Consider the following 23,508-nt stretch of genomic DNA (forward strand, 5'->3'; position numbering starts at 1 on the left):
GCAAGTGCTATTTTTTGTTACTGTTACTAAATCACCCTATTTGTTCAGATGGCATCTTGCATCGGGATTACAATATTTTTTGCTCCATAAGACGCACCTGACCATAAGATGCACCTAGGTTTTAAAGGATGAAAATAAGGAAAAAATATTCTGAACCAAATGGTATGCTAAATATTTACCAGTGGCAATGAAATGCAGCCTGACCAGTGCCAATTAAATCAACCTGAACTGTACCAACAAAAATGCAGCCTGCCTGACGTGTGCCATAAAATGCAGCCTGACCTGTGCCATAAAATGCAGCCTGATCAGTCCCATAAAATACAGCCTGATCAGTCCCATAAAATACAGCCTGACCATCTTGCACAGACTTCCCATGCGAGGAAGTCATCACATCCGATCCACCTGTCACAGAAGACAGAGCAGCCCGAGCAGCGGCCACGGCCATACTCCATTCAGACCGCTCGGACTGCTCTGTTTTTGGTCTGTGGCTGAATAAAAGGCCCAGGCTAAAGATTTCCCAGCACTCGTGGAAGACTTAGAATGTCTCTCCTCCTCTCCACTCTGCTAGTATGTAACATGGTGGCTGCAATGGCGGCAGAGGGGTCGATCCTAGTCAATATTCGCTCCATGAGATGCACAGACATTTCCCCTCCATTGGGGGGGGGGGGGGGGTGCGTCTTATGGAGCGAAAAATATGGCACCTGTTCTGGTGACAGTTGTCAAAAATGCTATTCCCACTACTTCCTGTTGTGTCTCTGAGACAGCAAGTAAATGAAAGTCACCTTAGTCCAGCCGGACAAAGGTTCTCACCCTTTCACACTTTGTCAAAAACAAAAAAAATGGTTCACACTGCCACACTGAGAGTTCAAAGTCACATGACAAGTCACGCTCCATTAACGGCAATGGAACCATTCTAATCTTTTGGGCGGCACAGTGGTGTAGTGGGTAGCACTTTCACCTAGCAGTAAGAAGGGTCGCTGGTTCAAATCCCAACCACGACACTACCTGCCTGGAGTTTGCATGTCTCCCTGTGCCTGTGTGGGTTTCCTCCGGGTACTCCGGTTTCCTTCCACACTCCAAAGACCTGCCGGTAGGTTAATTGGATCCTGTCTAAATTGTCCCTAGTATGTATGAATGTGAGTTAGGGACCTTAGATTGTAAGCTCCTTGAGGGTAGGGACTGATGTGAATGTACAATGTATATGTAAAGCCCTGCGTAAATTGATGGCGCTCTATAAGTAACTGAAATAAATAAAATCTGTGTGACTCAAGTCACTCCTCCTTAGAAAAAGGTTCCTGCACTACTTTTGGTGTGACTTCAAGTTGACTTGCATTGACTTCTGTTAAAGAACGTGTCGTGCAGGGATGTCGGATTCAAAATTGCAGCAGTGTAAACCAAGGCTAAAAGACTAGAATATTTACAAATATTATAATGGTTTCAAGGGTTTTAGTCTGTCAAATTTGAAGCTGTATGAATGCTATATGTGTATTGACAATAGAAAATAATCTTGTGCTGGTCTGATCATTTAAGCGCTTATGACTGATAACCCAGTAATGGGTACAATCATTGACAGTCAAGAAATAATTCAATTTGTTTCTACTTTTCTCAAGAGAATACAGATATATCATTTCATTTTTTCTTTAAGTCCTTCGGACTTTTGACATTTTACACTGAAAATACCTGTAAACATATCAAATCTAATTTCTCCCACCAGAAATTATTTTTAGATAGATGAGAAGGTTAATGCAATGAGAATAATTCCCCACTAGCTATGCACATGACAAATAATAGCTGTACAGGTTCTTAACACAGTGCCCTTTAAATGATCTTTAGAGTTAAAAAAATAAATAAAGGATAAACAGAATCTATGTGAATGCTTATGTAGGGCTTTCTATAGTACCCTCTAAATAGAAGGATGAGCAAACTCTTGGGAATTCAAGGCAAAGGATGGTGATTTATTGATCCAGGCACATGAGAAACTAAACAAAATAAACCTCTTCCATGGGTGAAAGGTGAGATGGGTCAGTGTTGTAAAGGACAAAGTAAATATGGTCAATAAATCATTGACTTGTGTCTTGAACTTTCCTACCAAAATTTTCAGTGACACATGGATGAAATACAGTATATGTTTTAAACACGTATTGTACATCAAATTCATACATTTAAATTGTTTAAATCTTTTCTTGTTGTACTAGATTACATTGAGTCTTTATTTCAATTCAAACTGAAATGAAAATCTTGTGCACAAATGTGCATTGTATATTATTGTTCTGCTATCTGGAAAGGGCAGACAGACAGGGTTAGCAGATGTTTTTTTATCTTTTTCTTTGCTAAGATGTCACCTTGTGTTGTAATCTTGCATACTTCTATTCTGTAAAGGTAATTCAGGGTGAATTAAAACATATTCTATTCTTGGGTAAATGTCAAGATATTCACCCCACTGAAGCAGGAGTTTGTGTAGTTAAGATATACAAATTATTGCCTTGCCTCATAGGAATTGTCAACACATCTGTTAGAGGTCCTAAACCTGATCTGGCATCTGATGTACATCTCTTATTATCTTCCGCAGGGCTGTTTGTACAGATGCTGAATGCTTTGTTACATGAAGTGAAAAGGGGATGTTTAAATACATAATTATTTTAAACTTTGATAACATAGCACTGCATGTGCTTTCCCATCCCTGTTGATCAATAGTTAACTAATGTAGATGCTTTTTAACCTAAATGTAAAGATTTGTTCTGGGTAGACAGATCTTTTAACACATGTGCATTACACCTTTTTGATTCTGTCCAAACCCATAGTTTATAATGAATATAGTAGTAAGAGTTTGTATATACAGTATGTACAAGCTGGTCAAGACACCGCACACCCAGCAAGAAGGCAGATCCTTCAGGTGAAATGCAGACAATGGAGATCACCCAAGCTCCAATATGTAGAAAAACAAAAAAGTCCAGTCTGCAGCACCTATATATTTTCAGACTTTAGTAACTTCATGAGTTTTTGACTCTTAATAAATCTACGTGGTGCTGCAGATTTGATTTTTTTTTTTTTAAACTTCATTATTCACTCCTTTTCAAATAAAAAAATACAAATGCCTTTAACACAATAATGTGCAATGAAACTCAGACAGGGAACATCGTGGCCTATTTAGACTCTGGGTTACGCAAATAAATCTTAAATGTCTTCTTTTTTTTTTTTTTTAACAGCTGAAAATCCAATAAAACATTAATATTCTACAATAAAAAAAACATAGTCACTTGTCTTCAATGGAGGGAATTAAAGAAAAGAAAGTTAGAGCCTATGATACAGATATCACATTAAAGATCATACACTGAAATCATAAAGAGCAGACTGAAAAGGGTAAAATAAAATAAAACTGAAGTATGTGCAGTCAGTTATGTGGCTGGGTGCATCGTTAACATGGCATGGAATGCAAGCATCAGAAAGGGATTTTTTTTTTCCAGAGAAACAACTTTCAAATGGACAGTTACTAGATAAAGGGATTCTATTCACTGAATGTATTCCTGTTCAGACGCAGTAAAATCATTAACATAGTACTTTGTCTTGGTGCTAACAAACCATTATTCCATATCAGACTCGGCACAAGTGTCTGTATATGTTTGGATAACAAAGATTGTGAACTAATCCAACATGGTTTAAGATCTTTCAGTCCTGGTGCAAGACTAAAACAGAGTGTCATATTCCTGGGGATTGGACGCTAGAGGATCTCATTGGGTTCCTCCATTTTGAACAGACTGATCATAGCCACCACTTTTGCCTCTTCCGTAATTATATTGGCTCCAATTGCCTTGGCCTGGTGTTTTACTTTGACTCAGATTTGACTTTTTGTTTACATATATATACAGGTGATACTCGAAAAATTTTAATATCGTGCAAAAGTTAATTTATTTCACTGCAACTTAAAAGCAAGATAGTTCAAGCCATGATTTGTCATAATTGTATGATTATGGCTTACAGCTCACGAAAACCCCAAATCCACAATCTCAGAAAATTAGAATATTACATGCAATCAATCAAACAAAGATTGTACATAGAACAATATCGGACCTCTGAAAAGTATAAGCATGCATATGTACTCAGTACTTGGTTTGGGCCACTTTTGCTGCCTCAATGCACCATAGCATGGAAGCTATCAGCCTGTGGCACTGCTGAGGTGTTATGGAAGACTGGGATGCTTCAATAGTGGTCTTTAGCTCTTCTGCATTGTTCGGCCTCATGTCTCTCATCTTTCTCTTGGCAATGCCCCATAGATTCTCTATGGCGTTCACGCCAGGCAAGTTTTCTGGCCAATCAAGCACAGTAATCCCACGGTCATTGAACCAGGTTTTGGTGCTTTTGACAGTGTGGGCAGGTGCCAAGTCCTGCTGGAAAATGAAGTCAGCGTCCCCATAGAGCTCGTCTGCGGAAGGAAGCATGAAGTGCTCCAAAATAAACTGGTAGACGGCTGCGTTGACCCTTGATTTAATGAAGCACAGTAGACCAACACCAGCAGATGACATGGCTCCCAAAATCAACACAGACTGTGCAAACTTCACCCTGGACTTCAAGCATCTTGCATTGTGTGTCTATCCATTCTTTCTCCATACTCTGCGTCCTTAGTTTCCAAATGAGATGCAACAGTTGGTGTCATCAGAAAAGAGGACTTTGGACCACCAAGCAACAGACCAGGTCTGTTTTTCTTTAGCCCAGGTAAGACGCTTCTGACATTGTTGTTCGCGAGTGGCTTGACAAGAGGAATACAACATTTGAAGCCCATGTCCAGAATCCGTCTGTGTGTGGTGGCCCTTGATGCACTGACTTCAGCCTTAGTCCACTCCTTGTGAAAGTCCCCAACACTTTTGAATGGCCTTTTCCTGACCATCCTCTCCGGGCTGCGGTCATCCCTGCTGCTTCTGCACCTTTTTCTTCCATGCTTTTCCCTTCCACATAACTTTCTATTAATGTGCTTTGATATAGCACTTTGGGAACATCCAACTTCTTTTTCAGTTGCCTTTTGAGGCTTTCCCTCCTTATGAAGGGTGTCAATGATGGTTTTCTACACAACTGTCAGGTCAGCAGTCTTTCTCATGATTATGATTCCTACTGATTCAGACTGAGAGACCATTTGAAGGCTCAGGACCCTTTGCAGGTGTTATGGCCTAATTAACTGATTAGAGTGGGACACTTTGAGCCTAGAATATTGCACCTTTTCACACTATTCTAATTTTCTGAGATTGTGGATTTGGGGTTTCCATCAGCTGTAAGCCATAATCATCACAGTTATGACAAATCACGGCTTAAACTATCTTGCTTTACATGTAATGAGTCTATCTCATTTATTAGTTTCACCTTTTAAGTTGCATTAGTGAAATAAATTAACTTTTGCATGATATTCAAATTTTTTGAGTATCACCTGTAAATATATATACACTATCTCACAAAAGTGAGTGCACCCCTCAGATTTTTGTAAATATTTTATTATATCTTTTCATGAAACAACACTTTGCTACAATGTAAAGTGGTGAGTGTAAGGCCTGTATAACAGTGTACATTTCCTGTCCCCTCAAAATAACTCAACACATCATTACTCAAACTCATTAATGGCTAAACCACTGGCAACAAAAGTCAGTACACCCCTAAGTAAAAATGTCCAAATTGGGACCAATTGGCCATTTTCCCTCCCCGGTGTCATGTGACTCATTAGGGTTACAAGATCTCAGGTGTGAATGGGGAGCAGGTGTGTTAAGTTTGGTTTTATCACTCTCACTCTCTCATACTGGTCACTGGAAGTACAACATGGCACCTCATGGCAAAGAACTCTGAGGATCCGAAAAAAAAATAATTGTTGCTCTACATAAAGATAGCCTAGGCTATAAGAAGATTGCCAAGACCCTGAAACTGAGCTGTAGCAAGGTGGCCAAGACCATAGAGTGGTTTAACAGGACAGGTTCCACTCAGAACAGGCCTCGCCATGGTCAGCTAAAGAAGTTGGGTGCACGTACTCAGCGTCATATCCAGAGGTTGGCATTGGGAAATAGACCTATGAGTGCTGCCAGCATTGCTGCAGAGGTTGAAGGGGTGGTGGGTCAACCTGTCCTTGCTCAGACCATACGCTGCACACTGCATCAAATTGGTCTCCTCTTTAAAGATGATGCACAAGAAAGCCTGCAAACAGTTTGCTGAAGACAAGCAGACTAAGGACATGGATTACTGGAACCATGTCCTGTGGTCTGATGAGGCCAAGATAAACTTATTTGATTCATATGGTGTCAAGCGTGTGTGGCGACAACTAGGTGAGGAGTACAAAGACAAGTTTTTCTTGCCTACAGTCAAGCATGGTGGTCGGAGTGTCATGGTCTGGGGCTGCACTTTTTTTATTTTGCTACAAGAAAAAAATAAAATTCTGCTTTTGTTTCATGTCACTATTAAGGTGAATAGTTTATATTATTATATTTCCAAGTCACTGTAGTTAATATTAACAGTTCCTTTACTTGGTTAAGAATCCTCTTCCCTCTTTTTTAAAACACAGGATGAATACAAGCCAGAGAAGGCTCTTTCTGAAGACGATTTAAAGAATGCTGTAAGTGTACATCATGCCTTGGCCTCAAAGGCGACAGATTATGAGAAGAGACCCAATGTCCTCAAACTGAAGACAGCAGACTGGAGAGTTTTCCTCTTTCAAGCACAGTAAGTTTAATAATTATGCTAATCACACAAAAACCCATTGGTTGATAATTGTATCTGATTTGCATTTGAATCCCTAGAAATATCTTATATTGTAAATGTCAGATGATATCACACAACATTTCGGACATGTGCTAGTTTATGTTGGCAGTGCAACCTTTTCAACTGGGAGTCATGTCCTGTCATTTCTGCTGTATTGCCAATGGGAAATGGAGAGCCACCGTGCAGGATCCCTGTCCATCACCCCTTTCCCCTCTCATGCTATAAAAATATGAATAATACTTGCATGGTGCGTTCTTTTTGTTAAGTGAAGCAAACATACTAGAAACTGTCACATTCTTAGCATAGATTTATTGGTTGCAATATGTACAGTAAGTGCAGTACATCTAGTACAGATTCCTCCTACGTTATGTTGTTCATATTGTTTGTCAAAATGTATACAATACTGTCAGACTTATATGCTGTACTAGACCATATTCTATGCCATTATTGGTTGTCGTTAAGTTGCAGCATTACCTGACCATGAGCAGACATCTGTTGGTTGTTTTTTCAGATGTATGCTGTATATTGTCTTATACAAAAACATTAAAAATGTCATTTATAAAAAAGAAATATTAGAATTTACACAAGATTACTGTTGTGCACTTCATTGTGCACAATCATGTCATAATATTGATGGCAAGTGCAAAAGACTTAACTTATGTGCAGGAAGCAGTAACCCATAGCAAGCACTCTTACACACAGTAAACATGAATCTGTTATTATTGCTGTTGGATTTTCTTTTCAGTACAACTAATGTATATTGTTTATTTACAAGTATTAAAAAAAAAAAGTGTAATTTTTTCAGCTAAATTAGAATAACACAACTTTGAATTTATTATGTGTCTCCATTCACAAAGTGTAACTTTAAATTCATTTTATAAAAATGGCTGCTTACATTTTTACTTTATTTTTTCTGAAAACTCCAAGACATCATTTTCCTCATGTTTATATATTGCTAAGGAGGGAGCTGTGGACTTCATCATAAGTAACACAGTCTGTACTGTGTTGGCATATCGCATTATCAACTGTAAACTAGATTTAAACACTGGGTTAAATAATCCAAACGTTTGGGCATTATTTGTTAATAAGGGGAAACTTAGACTGTCCTCACTTTGTCTCTCCACTCTCGCTTCCAAATTGCGCAGAGTAGCTTGCAATCTGCCCAAAAGCCTGCTCAAAAAGAAACAGAAAATTAAGCAATGTTTTTTTTTAAATTATTTTTAACCGCTTGCTATTCTTTGGCCATATACAGTGCCTTGAAAAAGTATTCATGCCCCTTGAAACATTTTTAGCCCCCTTTACTCTGATACCCCTAACTAAAATCTAGTGGAACCAATTGAAGTCACCTAATTAGTAAATTGAGTTCACCTGTGTGTAATTTAATCTCAGTATAAATACTGTTCTGGGAAGCCCTCAGAGGTTTGTTACAGAACCTTAGTGAACAAACAGCATCATGAAAGCCAAGGAACACACCACACAGTTCAGGGATAAAATTGTGGAGAAGTTTAAAGCAGGGTTAGGTTATAAAAAAAAATCCCAATCTTTGAACATCTCAGGGAGCACTGTTCAATCCATCACCCGAAAATGAAGAGCATGGCATTACGGCAAACCTACCAAGATATGGCCGTCCACCTAAACTGGCAGACTGGGCAAGGAGAGCATTAATCAGAGAAGCAGCCAAGAGACCCATGATAACTCTGGAGGAGCTGCAGAGATCCACAGCTCAGGTGTGAGAATCTGTCCACAGGACAACAATGAGTTGTGCACTCCACAAATCTGCCGTTTATGGAAGAGTGGCAAGAAGAAAGCCATTGTTGAAATAAAGCCATAAGAAGTCCCATTTTCAGTTTGCAAGAAGCCATGTGGGGGACACAGCAAGCATGTGAAAGAAGGTTGCTCTGGTCAGATGAGACCAAAACTGAACTTTTTGGCATAAAATCAAAACGTTATGTGTGGTGGAAAATAACACTGCACATCACTCTGAACACACCATCCCCACCCTGAAACATGGTGGTGGCAGCATCATGCTGTGGGGATGCTTTTCTTCAGCATGGACAGGGAAGCTGATCAGAGTTTTCACTATTGCGTCCCCAAAGTCGCGTGATTTTTTTACCACGATTTTTTGCCGCGACGTGAAGCAATGCCTGTGTATTCTTGAGGTCTATGGACCTCAAGTGGCATCAAAGTGGGACCAAAGTAGTGCAGGGACTACTTTGAAGTTACTGCGTCTTGAAGTCGCACAAATATGAATGGTACTCATTGGAAATCATGGGATACTACTTGTCATGTGGTTTTTCAGTCCCAAATCACATGAAAAGTCGCACTAGTGGAAACCTAGCCTTAATGGAAAGATGGATGGAGCCAAATACAGGCCAAATTTTGAAGAAAACCTGTTAGCCCTTGTACACGCGGTCGGAGATTCCGACAACCAAATCCGTCGGATTTTGTCCATCGGATTTTGTCCGAAACTGTTGCATACACATGGTCGGACAAAGTTGTCGGAAAATCCGACGCAATGACGTTATTTCGTTACGACGGGACTATGTTCAGGCTAGTAGCCAATATCTTTGGTGTAGGAATTTGATCTGAGCATGCGTGGCACTTTGTCCGATCGGAATTCTCTACACATGATCGGAGTATGTCCGATCGGAGCATTTTGTCTGAAAATTTTACCAACAAGTTGGAAAACTTGGTCCGTCGGAGTATCAACAGTATAAACAGTCCGATGTAGACCACACACAGTCAGAATATCCGACAAAACATTCCGCGTGTACAAGGGCTTATAATATGCAAAAGACTTGAGACTGGGGTGGAGGTTCACCTTCCAGCAGGTCAACAACCATAAACATACAGCCAGAGCTACAATGGAATGGAATTAGATCAAAGCATATTCAAGTGTTAGAATGTCCCAGTCAAAGTCCAGACCTAATTCCAATTGAGAATCTGTGGCAAGACTGCAAAATTGCTATTCAGACACTCTCCATCCATTGACAGAGCTTGAGCTATTTTGCAAAGAAGAATGGGCAAAATGTCATTCTCTAGATGTGAAAATCTGGTAGAGACATCCCCAAATAGACTTTCAGCTATAATTGCAGGGAAAGGGGGTTCTACAAAGTATTGACTCAAGGGGGCTGAATATAAATGCACCCACACTTTTCACACTTACATTTTTAGTTGTAACATGAGAAAGTGTGGACAACTTCAAGGCACTGCATGTATGGGCCTCAAGATCAAGTGGTTATACCAGGATCATGTAAAAAGTTCACAAAAAGTGCTTGAAATGATGAATCAAAAATAATGACAGCCACCAAGGTGACAATCCCACCACCTTGAATAATGAGAGTACTTGGACACACCGTCTCTCTAAAATCAGACGCACATGTGGAAACACACCAAGCAGTCACACGTAGTGTTAAACCATCAAAAACAGATTTTTTTAAAAGTACAGAACACTTACAGGAAAATTATGTATACAGCGCTTGTTATGCAATGATCTCGGCAGGAAGATGATCCCTGATGCTTTTCATCAAACATGACATCCTGATAGCACTCTAAACTGGTTACCTGCAAATGCTTTTAAAGTGTCAGCTATGAAGATTTTTGGGGTACTGTAGGTTGTCTACATTTCACTGGCATGTACAATTGTAAATGCTGACATGTTTGGCACCTATTTATTATTATATAGTGCAAAATTATTTTTTATCTTACCAAAAAATATAATGTGTGGGGGTTCTAAGTAATCTTAACATGTATGTGAAAAATGTCATAATTTCCCGCGATCGGGTCACAGAGCTGAAGAACGATGAGAGGTCTGTGTAAACAAACCTCTCCCCGTGCTTCCTACTGTGGCTGTCACCGATCGTCTGTTCCCTGTTATAGGGAAAGACTATCAGTGACGTCACATGCCAGGCCACGCCCCCCTACAATAAAAAAAAACACACAACGTCACACATAACCCCTCCTCGCCCCCTAGTGGTTAACTCCTTCACTGCCAGTGTCATTTACACAAGAATCAGTGCATTTAAATAGAACTGATTGCTGTATAAATGACAATGGTCCCAAAAATGTGTCAAAAATGTCAGATGTATCTGCCATAATGTCACAGTCACAATAAAAATCGCTGATTGCTGCCATTACTAGTAAAAAAAAATACTAATAAAAATGCTATAAAACTATCCCCTATTTTGTAAACACTATAACTTTTGCGCAAACCAATCAATAATCGCTAATTGCGATTTTTTTTGATTTTTTTACCAAAAATATGTAGAAGAATACGTATCGGCCTAAACTGAGAGAAAAAAACATTTTTTGGGGATATTTATTATAGCAAAAAGTAACAAATATTGCATTTCTTTCAAAATTGTCGCTCTATTTTTGTTTATAGCGCAAAAAATAAAAACCGTAGAGGTGATCAAATACCACTAAAAGAAAGCTCTATTTGTAGGGAAAAACGGATGCCAATTTTGTTTGGGAGCCACGTTGCACAACCACGCACTTGTCAGTTAAATCAACGCAGTGCTGAATCGCAAAAAGAGGCCTGGTCCTTTGGCTGCAAATTGGTCCAGGGCTTGGTGGTTAAGGGCCTATTTAAACAAATCTTTTTTGATGCAGCACAAGTCTTGCATTTTGCCTCATGAAAAAGCATGTCAAGGTAAAATCCTGGTTGATTCACAGCTATGTGCTGTAGCTTAATGTGAAAGACAAACGAAAAATCTGTGGGCCCATTCACAGCTACACGTGTCAATTACCATATCCATGGCAAACACACGGAACAGTGTAAATCAAGCCTTAAAGTTGGTTAGGAGACCTGCAGTTTTTAAGTTTGAGCTAGTAAGTGTGTATAGTTGTGTTTATAAGGATTTTTTTTTGTCTTATAGGAGCACAGAGGAAATGGAGTCGTGGATTAACAAAATTAATTGTGTGGCTGCAGTGTTTTCTGCTCCACCTTTCCCAGCAGCTATTGGATCCCAGAAAAAATTCAGCCGCCCATTACTCCCTGCCACTACTACTAAACTGTCTAAGGTTAGTAACTCCACTCTTCTGTGTTTGGGCTAATTTATGAAAACTGCTCAGATGAATATTTAAATGGTTGCTGTAGGCAAGGCTGTTGGATATATACAGTATCTCACAAAAGTGAGTACACCCCTCACATTTCTGTAAATATTGCATTCCATCTTTTCATATGACAACACTGAAGAACTGAAACTTTGCTACAATGTAAAGTAGTGAGTGTACAGCTTGTATAACAGTGTAAATTTGCTGCCCCTTCAAAACAACTCAACACACAGCCATTAATGTCTAAACCGCTGGCAACAAAAGTGAATACACCCTAAGTGAAAATGTCCAAATTGGGCCCAATTAGCCATTTCCCCTCCCCGGTGTCATGTGACTCATTAGTGTTACAAGGTCTCAGGTGTGAATGGGGAGCAGGTCTGTTAAATTTGGGGTTATCGCTCTCACTCTTACTGGTCACTGGAAGTTCAACATTGCACCTCACGGCAAAGAACTCTCTCAGGATCTGAAAAAAAAGAATTATTGCTCTACATAAAGATGGCCTAGTCCAGGGGTAGGCAACCTTTTGTTTGTGTGCCAAAAAATGTTTTCAAAGAAATTGAGCGTGCCGATTTTTTTACAAAACATATCAACTTCACATTCTCAATCTCAATCACAAAAAGGGTTTTTTATAAAGTAAATGCTTTAAACTACTAGAATAGTAGTGAGAAATTAGCATCCTGCACTCTCACGCCTCAGATCAGCCCCAATTCCTGCACTCACGCCTCAGATCAGCCCCAATTCATGCACCTTCACACCTCAGATCAGCCCCAATTCCTGCACCTTTACACCTATGATCCGCCCAAATTCCTGCACCTTCACACCTATGATCCGCCCAAATTCCTGCACCTTCACACCTATGATCCGCCCAAATTCCTGCACCTTCACACCTCCGATCAGCCCTAATTTATGTACCTTCACACCTCATATCAGCTCCAATTCATGCACCTTCACAACTCTGATTAGACCCAATTCTTGCGCCTTCACACCTCAGGGCAGCCCCAATTTATGCACCTTTACAACTCTGATGAGCCCCAATTCATCTGCACATTTTCCCCACCACTGTAACCCCCTGAGCATCTGCCCCACCACTGTACTACCCTGCACATCTGCTCCACCTCTGTACCCTCCTGCTCATCTGTCCCACAACTTTAAGCCCCTGTACATGTGCCCCACCACTGTACCACCCTGCTCTTCTGTCCCACCACTATAACCCCCTGCTCATCTGCCCCACCAATATACCCCCTTTCTCATCTGCCCCACCACTGTAACCCCTGCACATCTGCCCCACCACTGTTCCTCCCTGCACATCTGCTCCACCGCTGTACCCCCATGCTCTTCTGTCTCACTGCTGATTCATATTCTCAACTGTCCTAACACTGAACTTATCTGCTCATCTGCCCCACCACAGGGGTCGGGGGGGTCAGCAAGTCAGTGCTCAGACCATACGCCGCACACTGCATCAAATTGGTCTGCATGGCTGTCGTCCCAGAAGAAAGCCTCTTCTAAAGACGATGCACAAGAAAGTCCGCAAACAGTTTGCTTAAGACATACAAACATGGATTACTGGAACCATGTCCTGTGGTCTGGTGAGTCCAAGATAAAAGTATTTCGTTCAGATGGTGCCAAGCATATGTGATGGCAACCAGGTGAGGAGTACAAATACAAGTGTGTCTTGCCTACAGTCAAGCATGGTGGTGGGAGTGTCATGGTCTGGGGCTGCATGAGTGCTGCTGGCACTGGGGGGCTACAATTCAGTGCTGGAAAATAATGATGGCCACACAAAATATTGACACTTTGGGCCCAATTTGGACATTTTCACTTAGGAGTGTACTTACTTTTGTTGCCAGTGGTCTAGACATTAATGGCTGTGTGTTGAGTTGTTTTGAGGCAACAGCAAATTTAAAATTGTCACATAAATAAGGTATAATAACATATTTACAAAAATGTGAGGGGGGTACTGACTTTTCTGAGATACTGTAATTCAACCCCCATGTTATTAAGTGAATGGTGAGCCTTTAACTGTATAATCTGGTCCTTGGAGTTTCTTCACAAGCTATTTCAAGCTTAATTTTCTCAAAATCCAGCAGAGTGGAACTGTGCTGCCAAAGTTTACAGGTGAAGATCAAAAAAAGATCTCTGGATCAGAAAACAGATAAGTATGCTGTACCCCACTTAGGAGGGCTTTATAACTTAAGGTATTGGTTTGACTATACTGAATTTTTTAAAATATTATACCTATCCAATATAAAATGTGTTTAAACATACCCTATATTAGATGTTGGTATGTCTACATTAAGAGGGACTATAACTTTGAAGGTGACCTTTCAAACACCATGGCATGATTAGTAAAGCCTCAGTTCAAATGGTTCTAAAGGCAAAGGGGTTTTTACCTTAATGCATTCTATGCAATAAGGTAAAAATACCTTTTGGCTGTGGCTCCCCCTGCCACCCACATATACTTGGCCCCAGCTTGACCCAGCGATCTCGATCCAGCAATGTGCGCAAGAGCAGGGTTTCACCTGGGTCTCTGTCTCCTCATTGGCTCACATTGTGAATCACATCCAGTGAACCAATGAGGAGAGAGTGGGGGCGGGGCCAAGCTCCATGTGTGAATGAACAATGTCCATGCACAGGAACACGGCTCTAGGAGCAAGCCTGCTCTAGTGCCCCTGTAGCAAGCAGCTGGCAATAGGGGACACTCAGCAGGGGGGAGGAGCCAGGATTACCAGCTGGGGACCCAAAAAGAATAGGATTGGGGTTGCTGTGTATTACGTGTAGGAATGCTGGAGAATTTGCTTCACACTGTTTATTTTTCATGTTCCTATTGTACATTTCCACATTAAAATTGCATTGTAGAAAACATATTTGCTTAAAAAGCATTCTACCACGGGTTGCATTGAAAAGTGTTCTTTTTGAAATGTAGAAATTTTCACCACTTGGGTTAATGTGTGTACGTGCCTTTCAATCTAAGCAACTCCAACAGCTCCTCTTCCTGAAAGTTATGTAAACATTTTTGCACATTTTAATGCATGTTACCAAAACACATGGTAATGCATGCCACTCTGTGTTTGGCATTGCATCCCCATCTATTTACTCTAACGCCTCCCAAACACTTTTACAGCCCTTTCTCCTGCAGCCGCCCACTGCTTTTACTGGGCTCTCCCATTTTCCTGGTGGAGCCCATGACCCCGCTGTAAGTGGTCAGGTTGGCTGCCCATAGGTAGATCTCCCCTGTGATGACTGAAGCTGGAAAACGGCACAGATATTAGGGCTGTTCTACAAGTGGAGTGGGGGGATTGTGTGTGTGTCTGTGTCTATGTACATGTGTCTGTTTGTTTACATGTGTGTGTGCCTGTGTATATGTGTGTGTCTGTGCAGTGTTAATTTCGTTGACTAAAACATTTTAGTCGACTAAATGAATACTATTTTTGTCGACTAAAATACAACTAAAACAATTGTGATGACTAAAATACAACTAAAACTAAAATGGCATTTTCGTTAAAAAACTAAAATAGGATTAAAACTAAAATGCCATTTTAGTCAAAAGACTAAGGCCCCTTTCACACTGGAGTGCTTTGCAGGCGCTACATCGCTAAAAATAGCGCCTGCAAAGTGCCCTGAAAGAGCCGCTGCTGTCTCTCCAGTGTGAAAGCCTGAGGACTTTCACACTGGATTGGTGCGCTTGCAGGACGGTCAAAAAAGTTCTGCAAGCCGCATCTTTGGAGCGCTGTAGGAGTGGTGTATTTACCGCTCCTAAAGTGCCCCTTCCCATAGAAAACAATGGGACAGTGCTGCAAACCTGCGCTTTCCGGGTGGTTGCAACCCTTTTTCGGCTGCCAGCGGGGGTTAAAACTGCCCCGTTAGCAGGCGCATAGCGCCGCTAAAACGGCGGTAAAGCGCCGCTAAATATAGCGGCGCTTTACCGCCAGAGCCCGCAAGGCCCCACTGTGAAAGTAGCCTAAGATAAAACTAAATTGAAATTTGTCTTCAAAATTAACACTGGTCTGTAGTGCATGTTAATACCTCAATACCATAAATAATAACATATTCAATTTTTCTCTCCAGCAGTATATAATGAGTTTGGAAATTGTAGAGAAATGGCATTACATCTTAATTACATCCATTGGATTTTAGACGACTAAAATGAGTTTTAGTCAAATAAAATGTACTGAAGATTTTAGTCGACTAAAACGTAGGACATTTTAGTCGACTAAAATCTACTGGAGATTTACTCGACTAAATACGTCTAAAATGGGACTAAATGTAAAATGCCATTTTAGTCCTAAGACTAAAACTTAATCGAAATTTCCTGCCAAAGTTAGCATTGCTTCTGTGTACGTGTGTGTGTGTCTGTGTACATGTGTGTGCCTGTGTAATTTGCCAGTAGCTGCTGCATTTCCCAACCTAGGCTTATACTCGAGTCAATAAGTTTTACCCAGTTTTTTGTGGTAAAATTAGGTGCCTCGGCTTATATTCGGGCTGGCTTATACTCGAGTGTGTATATATATATATATATATATATATATATATATATATATATATATATATATATATATGGTATGTTTGGAAATCTAAGTAATTTTCCAGCAAAATGCTGATTTTAACATCTATGTCAAAAATGTCCCCAGTAGGGAAGTGGTTAATGCTTATTCATTTAGTGTGGCTCTGCATTGTTGAATATAACCACTGTGGTGTAAAGTGACACTAAACTCCGGCTTAAAAAATAAATAAAATAAAAAACTCTATTCAAGTATGTATTAACTTAAAAAGTACCTTCTATTTTTTTTAGCTTTCTCCAAATCTCCAGATTCCTTTTTTTTTTCTGTTGTGATCTGGCTTCCATTTATAGCCTGGCTACTCTTTTTCTCCATGGTTCCACTGTAGGAACATAGCTACTCTCTTTTGCTTGCTTTTGAGATGGATTAGGGACTATGGAAGTGCACATGACCACAACTAATATGCACTGCTCATCCCAAAAAAACAGAAGTAAAGGGAAAAAGGCAGAGTCATTAAAGTGGTTGTAAACCCTTACAAACCACTTTGACCTACAGGTAAGCCTAGATTAAGGCTTACCTGTAGGTCCAATAAATATCTCCTATACCTATACGGTTTAGGAGATATTTACCTGAAGACAGCCACCGCTGTCTGCGGCGCGCAGGCGCACTGGGTAAGCCGCAGATCACGGCGATATGCCCGAGTGTCGGCTCGCATGCGCGGGAGTAACGTCATCGCTGCTCCCGCGAATCACAGCGCCGGAGCAGCGAGACCCACCAAGAAGATGGATGCTCGGAACTACAGGGGACAGCGGTGACTTCGCTGGCTCCTGTGTCAGGTAAGTGACACATAATGGACTACTATGCGATGCATAGTAGTCCATTATGCTTTACCTTTGCAGGGAATCAAAGAGGAAGTAAACTCATCAGGGTTTACTTCCTCTTTAAGTAGTGCATGTGTATGAATTCTTTTTAGAGAATAAAGATATAATTTTGTGTCACTTTAACTCACTAGTGCAAAGTATGGAAACCCAAAGCAAGCACTTTTTATCAGGTTAGCAGCCCCAGTAATAACCAATGGTGCTGTGGAACTCTGCACTTTCATTTTATTTCTACAGTTTGATCATTTTTAAGAAATACACTTATTTATATATGTAACTTAAAATGAAAGATATTCTGCAGTTAAAAAGCAAGTCAATTAACTTTTGTAACATGCGGCATGTCTTGACTTGCTTGATGCATTGTTAGACTCCATTCACTCTTTACATAATGAGAACGATTGTGTGAGTGCCATTCACATCAATGGGCTACCATATGTGCGATTGTTGCCCCAAAGAAGCTCCTGTTTATTTTTGGGTGACGAGCGTCACATGATATTTAAGGGTGTGTTGTGCTGGGAATGCTGTACAGCAAAATCGCACAGCGTATGGGGTACCGTTTAAAATGAATGGCACCCAAACTTGCATTTTTCAGCAATCGCTTGATTTTGGATCGTGGGCACAATTGCACCCACCCACAATTCCAAATTGCCTAGTGTGAATGGGGCCTAATATATTTATAAAAAGTGTAAAAAAAAACAAAAAAACATTTTGCCATCACTTATAACTGCTTCTGCTCTGATGGCATACTTTGACCTTTGGATGTGTGCCGCAGGGCAGGAGCTGCGTTTTCACACTGCTAGTATGCATTATTTCTCAATAATGAACTCATCAAATAAATCAATCTTCCGTACGAGTCAGATTGTCCCACATATATTACAGTGTAAAGTCATTCTGCTATATTAAGTTGTCTGCAATGAAATTTCAGGGAAATTTTTGATTTAATATATCTCTGCAAGTCCTGAAGCATTAAACTAGATGTCAGTCATCTGCTTTTCAGGAGGAACAGCTGAAATCACATGAAACAAAACTCAAGCAGATTTCCACTGAGCTGGCTGAGCATCGCTCCTATCCACCTGACAAGAAAGTAAAAGCCAAGGAAATAGATGAGTACAAGATGAAAGATCACTACTTGGAATTTGAGGTATGTGTTCTTCAATGGGAAACTCTTTAAAATGCATGTCACCGTATGCAGCAATGTAGGGTTAAGTTAGATGTGAGTTTCAGCACGCTCTGCAGAAACTGGAATTGGATTGATTAGACTTTTGACTTCCTCTTTAAGGGCTCATTTAGGTGGGCAATTTAGCCTGTTAACCACTTCACTTCACTTCCACCCGGAAGATTTTACACCCTTCCTGACCAGAGCACTTCTTGCGATATGGCACTGCGTCGCTTTAACTGACAGTTGCGTGGTCGTTGTACCCAAACAAAATCTATGTCCTTTTTTTCCCCCACAAATAGAGCTTTCTTTTGGTGGTATTTGATCACCTCTGCGTTTTTTATTTTTTGAGCTATAAACAAAAAAGCGACAATCTTGAAAAAAACACAATATTCTGTACTTTTTGCTATAATAAATATCCCCATTTTTTTTTTTTAAAGCAAATTTTTTCTCAGTTTATGCCGATATGTATTCTTCTACATATTTTTAGTAATAAAAATCACAATAAGCGTGTATTGGTTTGCACAAAAGTTATAGTGTCTACAAAATAGGGGATAGATTTATAGCATTTTTATAATTTTTTTCACTAGTAATGGCGGCAATCTGTGACTTTTATCGGGACTGCAATATTATGGCAGACACATCAGACAATTTTGACACTTTTGTGGGACCATTGACATTAATACAGCAATCAATGCTATAAAAATGCATTGATTATTGTAAAAATGTCACTGGCAGTGAAGGGTTAACACTAGGGGGCGATCAAGGGGTTAATTGTGTTCCCTAGTGTGTGTTCTAACTGAAGGGGGGAGGGGACTGACTAGGGGAGATGACAGATCGCTGTTCATACTTTGTATGAACAGACGGTCTGTCACTTCTCCCATCAGAGAACCGTGATCTCTGTTTACACACAGAGATCCTGGTTCTCACCGTGGTACGAGCGATCGCGGTAGCCTGGCGGTCTGCCGGGCACGTGCATTGGCTCTGGGGGAGTGCACGCCCCTAGTGGCCGCCTTAAGGAGCGACATAACATGACGGTGATTCGCCTGCCTGTGCCATTCTGCCGCAGTGTAACTGCAGCGGCTGATCGCGAAGCGGTTAAAGGTCTCTGCGTTTGGATCCAAGCACCTGCTTCTGCCCTTGTGTCAAACTTTCACATCCGATTTTGTCCTTAAAAACCACTGCATGTGCATCCACTTTTAAGGGCTGCTTACATACAGCTTCTAGGGGGATGCACACACATCTGCCAGTGGCTCTGCATGGAGGATCCGCCTGGTGCCTAGACTGAAATCCACCTCAGGCTCCCAGTCAGCCGCTGAGAGCCTGAGACAGCCACTCCACCCCCTCCACAGTCCAGCACTCCAATGACCGTGGAGAGAGAAGAGCAGAGAGCTGTGACTGACAGTCTACAGCTCTCTGCTCACGGATCTCTGAAAACTGAGCAATCAGCGGTGTTTGATCGCTCGGTTTTCAGTGCAGAGGCGCCGGGGGACAGATACATCACCAGACTGTTTCTGAATCCACCTTGGTAAGTATGAATCTAAAAAAAATCTTTACTTCTCTTTTAAATGTCTGAACCAGCAGACTCTGCTGCTGCACAAATGTGCTAAGAGGGCTAAAAGAGCTTGCTGGCATAAAAAGATGGCAAAAACATGACCTTTTTAGTGTGCTGCTGTTTCATTGTCCATCGGCGCTGTCTGCGCAGAACTATAGATCCTTTGGCAGGTAAAAGGTTTCCATGTACAGTATGTATTTAATGTTTAAGTTCAACTCTAAAGGGAATATAGGGTGTGTTTTTTTTTGTTTTGTTTTGTTTTTTATTACTAGCAAGAATTTTGTTTAGTACCAAAAAATATAATTAAACGACAACTATAGGCAAAACTTGTTTCCATTTTGGATACAGAAGAGTCGGTTATAATCCCTGTAGGATTTATTTTTGCCATCTGTGTCCCATTGGGGAGATTTACCTTCCTGTGTCCCACGGCCAAACAAAGGCTAGAGAAAATCCCTGCAAATTAAGGGAATCTCTTGTGGAACCCCCAGGTCACCAGAACTAGTGTCCCCATTGGAAAAGTTCCCCTCTATTTATTTTCTTGGGACAACCCAAAATTTGGGATTTTTCTTCTACTTTCACTTTCAATGATTATGGTAAACTGGACAAATGGTCTCTGGCTACAGCTGTTAATGCTACAGCATATATTATATTTTAGAAAATGTTTACTTCCAGTCCTGTAGTAACAGTTGGGGGAAGGCCCCTTTCAAGCAATACTGTACCCCTGTGCATGATGCAAGGTCCAAAAAGACATTGTTTAACCACTTTAGCCCCGGAAGGTTTTTTCCCCATTAATGACCAGGCCATTTTTTTGCGATACGGCACTGTGTTACTTTAAGTGACAATTGCATGGTCCTACGACACTGTACCCAAATAATATGTGTCCTTTTTCCAGACACAAATAGAGCTTTCTTTTGGTGGTATTTGATCACCTCTGCAATTTTTATTTTTTGCGCTATAAACAAAAGAGAGCGACAATTTTGAAAAAAAAAAAACATTATTTTTTACTTTCTCTTTTAAAACACATCCAATATATAAAAAAAAATGAAATTTCTTCATCAATTTAGACCAATATATATTCTGCTACATATTTTATGTTAAAATAAAAAAAATATGTAAGGCTTTATTGATTAGCTGGTGCTAAAGTTATTGCATCTACAAACTATTGGATATTTTTATGGTACACAATCAGCGATTTTTAGCAAAACTGCGATATTGTGGCAGACTAATCGGACACCTAACTGACACTTTTGACACTTTTTTTGGGAACTAGTGACATTATTATAGTTATCAGTGCTAAAAATATGCACTGTTACTGTACTGATGACACTGGCAGGGAAGGGGTTAACATCAGGGCGAGTAAAGGGTTAACTGTGCCTAGCTGGTGCTTGCTAACTGTGTGGGGGTTGCGCTGACTGGATGAAGACATGATCGCGAGTGGCTGGCAGATGTCTGGTCCAGCTGACTCGCTGATTGGCTTTCCCTGTACGTGCGCACCCCCCAGTGTCTATTGCATGAAATGACGTACAGGTACGTCGTTTTGCACAATAGAGCCGACCTGCAGCAGTCAGTAGGCGTTTGGCAAGTGTTAATGAGTTTATTATTCGCAGAGGCTTGATCCTAACACTATTGAACTCCTTTGGGATGAAATGGAATGCTAATTGTAAGCCAAGTGTTCTTGTCTGACATCAGGACCCAACTTTACAAATACTGTTTTGGCTGAATAGATCCAAATTACACCAGACTCTTTCCAAAATCTTTTGGAAAGTCTTACCCTAAAGTTGGCCACTAGTAGAATTTTGAAAGCGCTTTTGTGCAAATAATCATATGAAGATGTGTACATTTGATCACCTAATGAATGTCGTTTAAAACTTCAAAATTTGGTTTGTTTTTAACATTCAATTTTGGAATTAATTGACTTTACCAAACAAAAATGAACATTGATTTGACCCCACAATGATTAGAAAATCAAATGAACGTTCTTAACATAAACATTTTCAAACAATATTTTACTAGTGTATGGCCAGCTTAACCACTTGCTTACTGGGCACTTAAACCCCCCTCCTGCCCAGACCAATTTTCAGCTTTCAGCGCTGATGCACTTTGAATGACAATTGTGCGGGCATACAACACTGTACCCAAATGAAATTTTTATCATTTTTTTCCCACAAATAGAGCTTTCTTTTGGTGGTATTTAATTACAGCTGGGAGTTTTATTTTTTGCTAAACAAACAAAAAAAGATGCAAAAAAATAAAAAAATAAAAATCATGTTTAATAGTTTGTTATAAAATTTTGCAAACAGGTCATTTTTCTCCTTCATTGAAATGCGCTGATGAGGCGGCACTGGTGGGCACTGATAGGCGGCACTGGTGGGCACTGATAGGCGGCACTGGTGGGTACTGATAGGCGGCACTGGTGGGCACTGATAGGCACAGTTAAGGCGACACTAATAGGCACAGATAATGTGGCACCGATAGGCACAGATAAGGCAGTACTGATGGGCACAGATAAGGCGGCACTGATGGGCAAAGATGGGCACTGATAGGTGGCACGGATGGGTGGCACTAAGGTGCACTGATAGGTACCACTGATAGATGGGCACTGATAGGTGGCACTGATAGGTGGCACTGCTGGGCACTGATGGGCGGCACTGATGGGCACTGGTAGATGACACTGGTGGGCACGGATATGTGGCACTGAGGTGCAGCACTGTTGAGGCAGATTGTGGGCACTGTGGGTACTGATGTATGGCACTATGGGCACTGATGGTTGGCACTTTTTTTAATATCTGGGTGGTACTGGCAGGGGGCAGGTGGGCACTGATAAGCTGGCCGTGATCGGGACTGATGTCCCGATCACAGTCGCCGGTGATCGGCTTTTTTTTCTCTCCTCGCGCTGTCAGCGCGAGGAGGAAAAATAGCCGATTACCGGCTCTGTTTTGTCACATGATCAGCTGTCATTGGCTGACAGCTGATCACGTGGTAAGGGGTCGGGATCGACCCCTTGCTCGGATCCATGATCAGGCGAGTCTCATAGACTCGCCGATTACAGAGTGCACAGGACGACGTCAATAAACGTCGTCCCGGCAAAGCAGGTCCGCGCTGTAGCCGTCATTTGGCTATAGTGCGGATGTCTAGTGGTTAAAGGATAAGTTCAATTTTAGGAACATGTAACATGTCCCCAATGCTGCAGCAGCTGATTGACCCCCCCCCCCCCCCCCCCATGGCAGAAGTACAGGGAGAAGTTCCCCATACTAGCAGTCACTTTTTGAAATCAGTGTGGCCATGCGGGGCTCCGCCCAAACGACTGCGTCATTCATTCACACAGCTGTGTGTGTGAATAAACTACAAGCTCCGACATTCTTTATGGCTGTCAAGTTGTAGCTCTCAAAGAACTGTATCAGCACTATGGAGCACTGTGGTAGTTCATTGATTCTACCTGTCAGATTGTATCTGCTTGCCTGTACGGGATGTATGGGCATGCACAGATACTCCGACAGATCTGGAGGAGACCTGCATGGCACCAGCGATCTGCTGATAGCTGGTGCAGGACTTTACAGGCTCCAAAAAATATGAAATACATGCACATTTTTTTTTTACCTGCATTTATAATTTTTATTTCTAAAAAGTGAACTTAACCTTTAA

The 23,508-nt window shown here is 41.0% G+C and overlaps 1 protein-coding gene across 4 annotated transcripts in view; it reads left to right on the top strand.

Annotated features, from left to right (window-relative positions):
- The window catches only part of PSD3 (pleckstrin and Sec7 domain containing 3), an 857,533-nt gene that overhangs the window by 761,989 nt on the left and 72,036 nt on the right, over positions 1–23,508 (top strand). For all 4 annotated transcript variants that reach the window (XM_077476201.1, XM_077476202.1, XM_077476203.1 and 1 more), the window contains 3 exons: positions 6,530–6,687; positions 11,604–11,748; positions 18,153–18,296. In XM_077476201.1, coding sequence (XP_077332327.1) covers positions 6,530–6,687; positions 11,604–11,748; positions 18,153–18,296 — 447 coding nt within the window. The remainder of the gene's footprint in view (positions 1–6,529; positions 6,688–11,603; positions 11,749–18,152; positions 18,297–23,508) is intronic.

The sequence above is a fragment of the Lithobates pipiens genome, unplaced genomic scaffold (assembly GCF_037356315.1).
Source record: "Lithobates pipiens isolate NorthernLeopardFrog02 unplaced genomic scaffold, aLitPip1_a1.2 Scaffold_13, whole genome shotgun sequence".
NCBI lineage: Eukaryota > Metazoa > Chordata > Amphibia > Anura > Ranidae > Lithobates > Lithobates pipiens.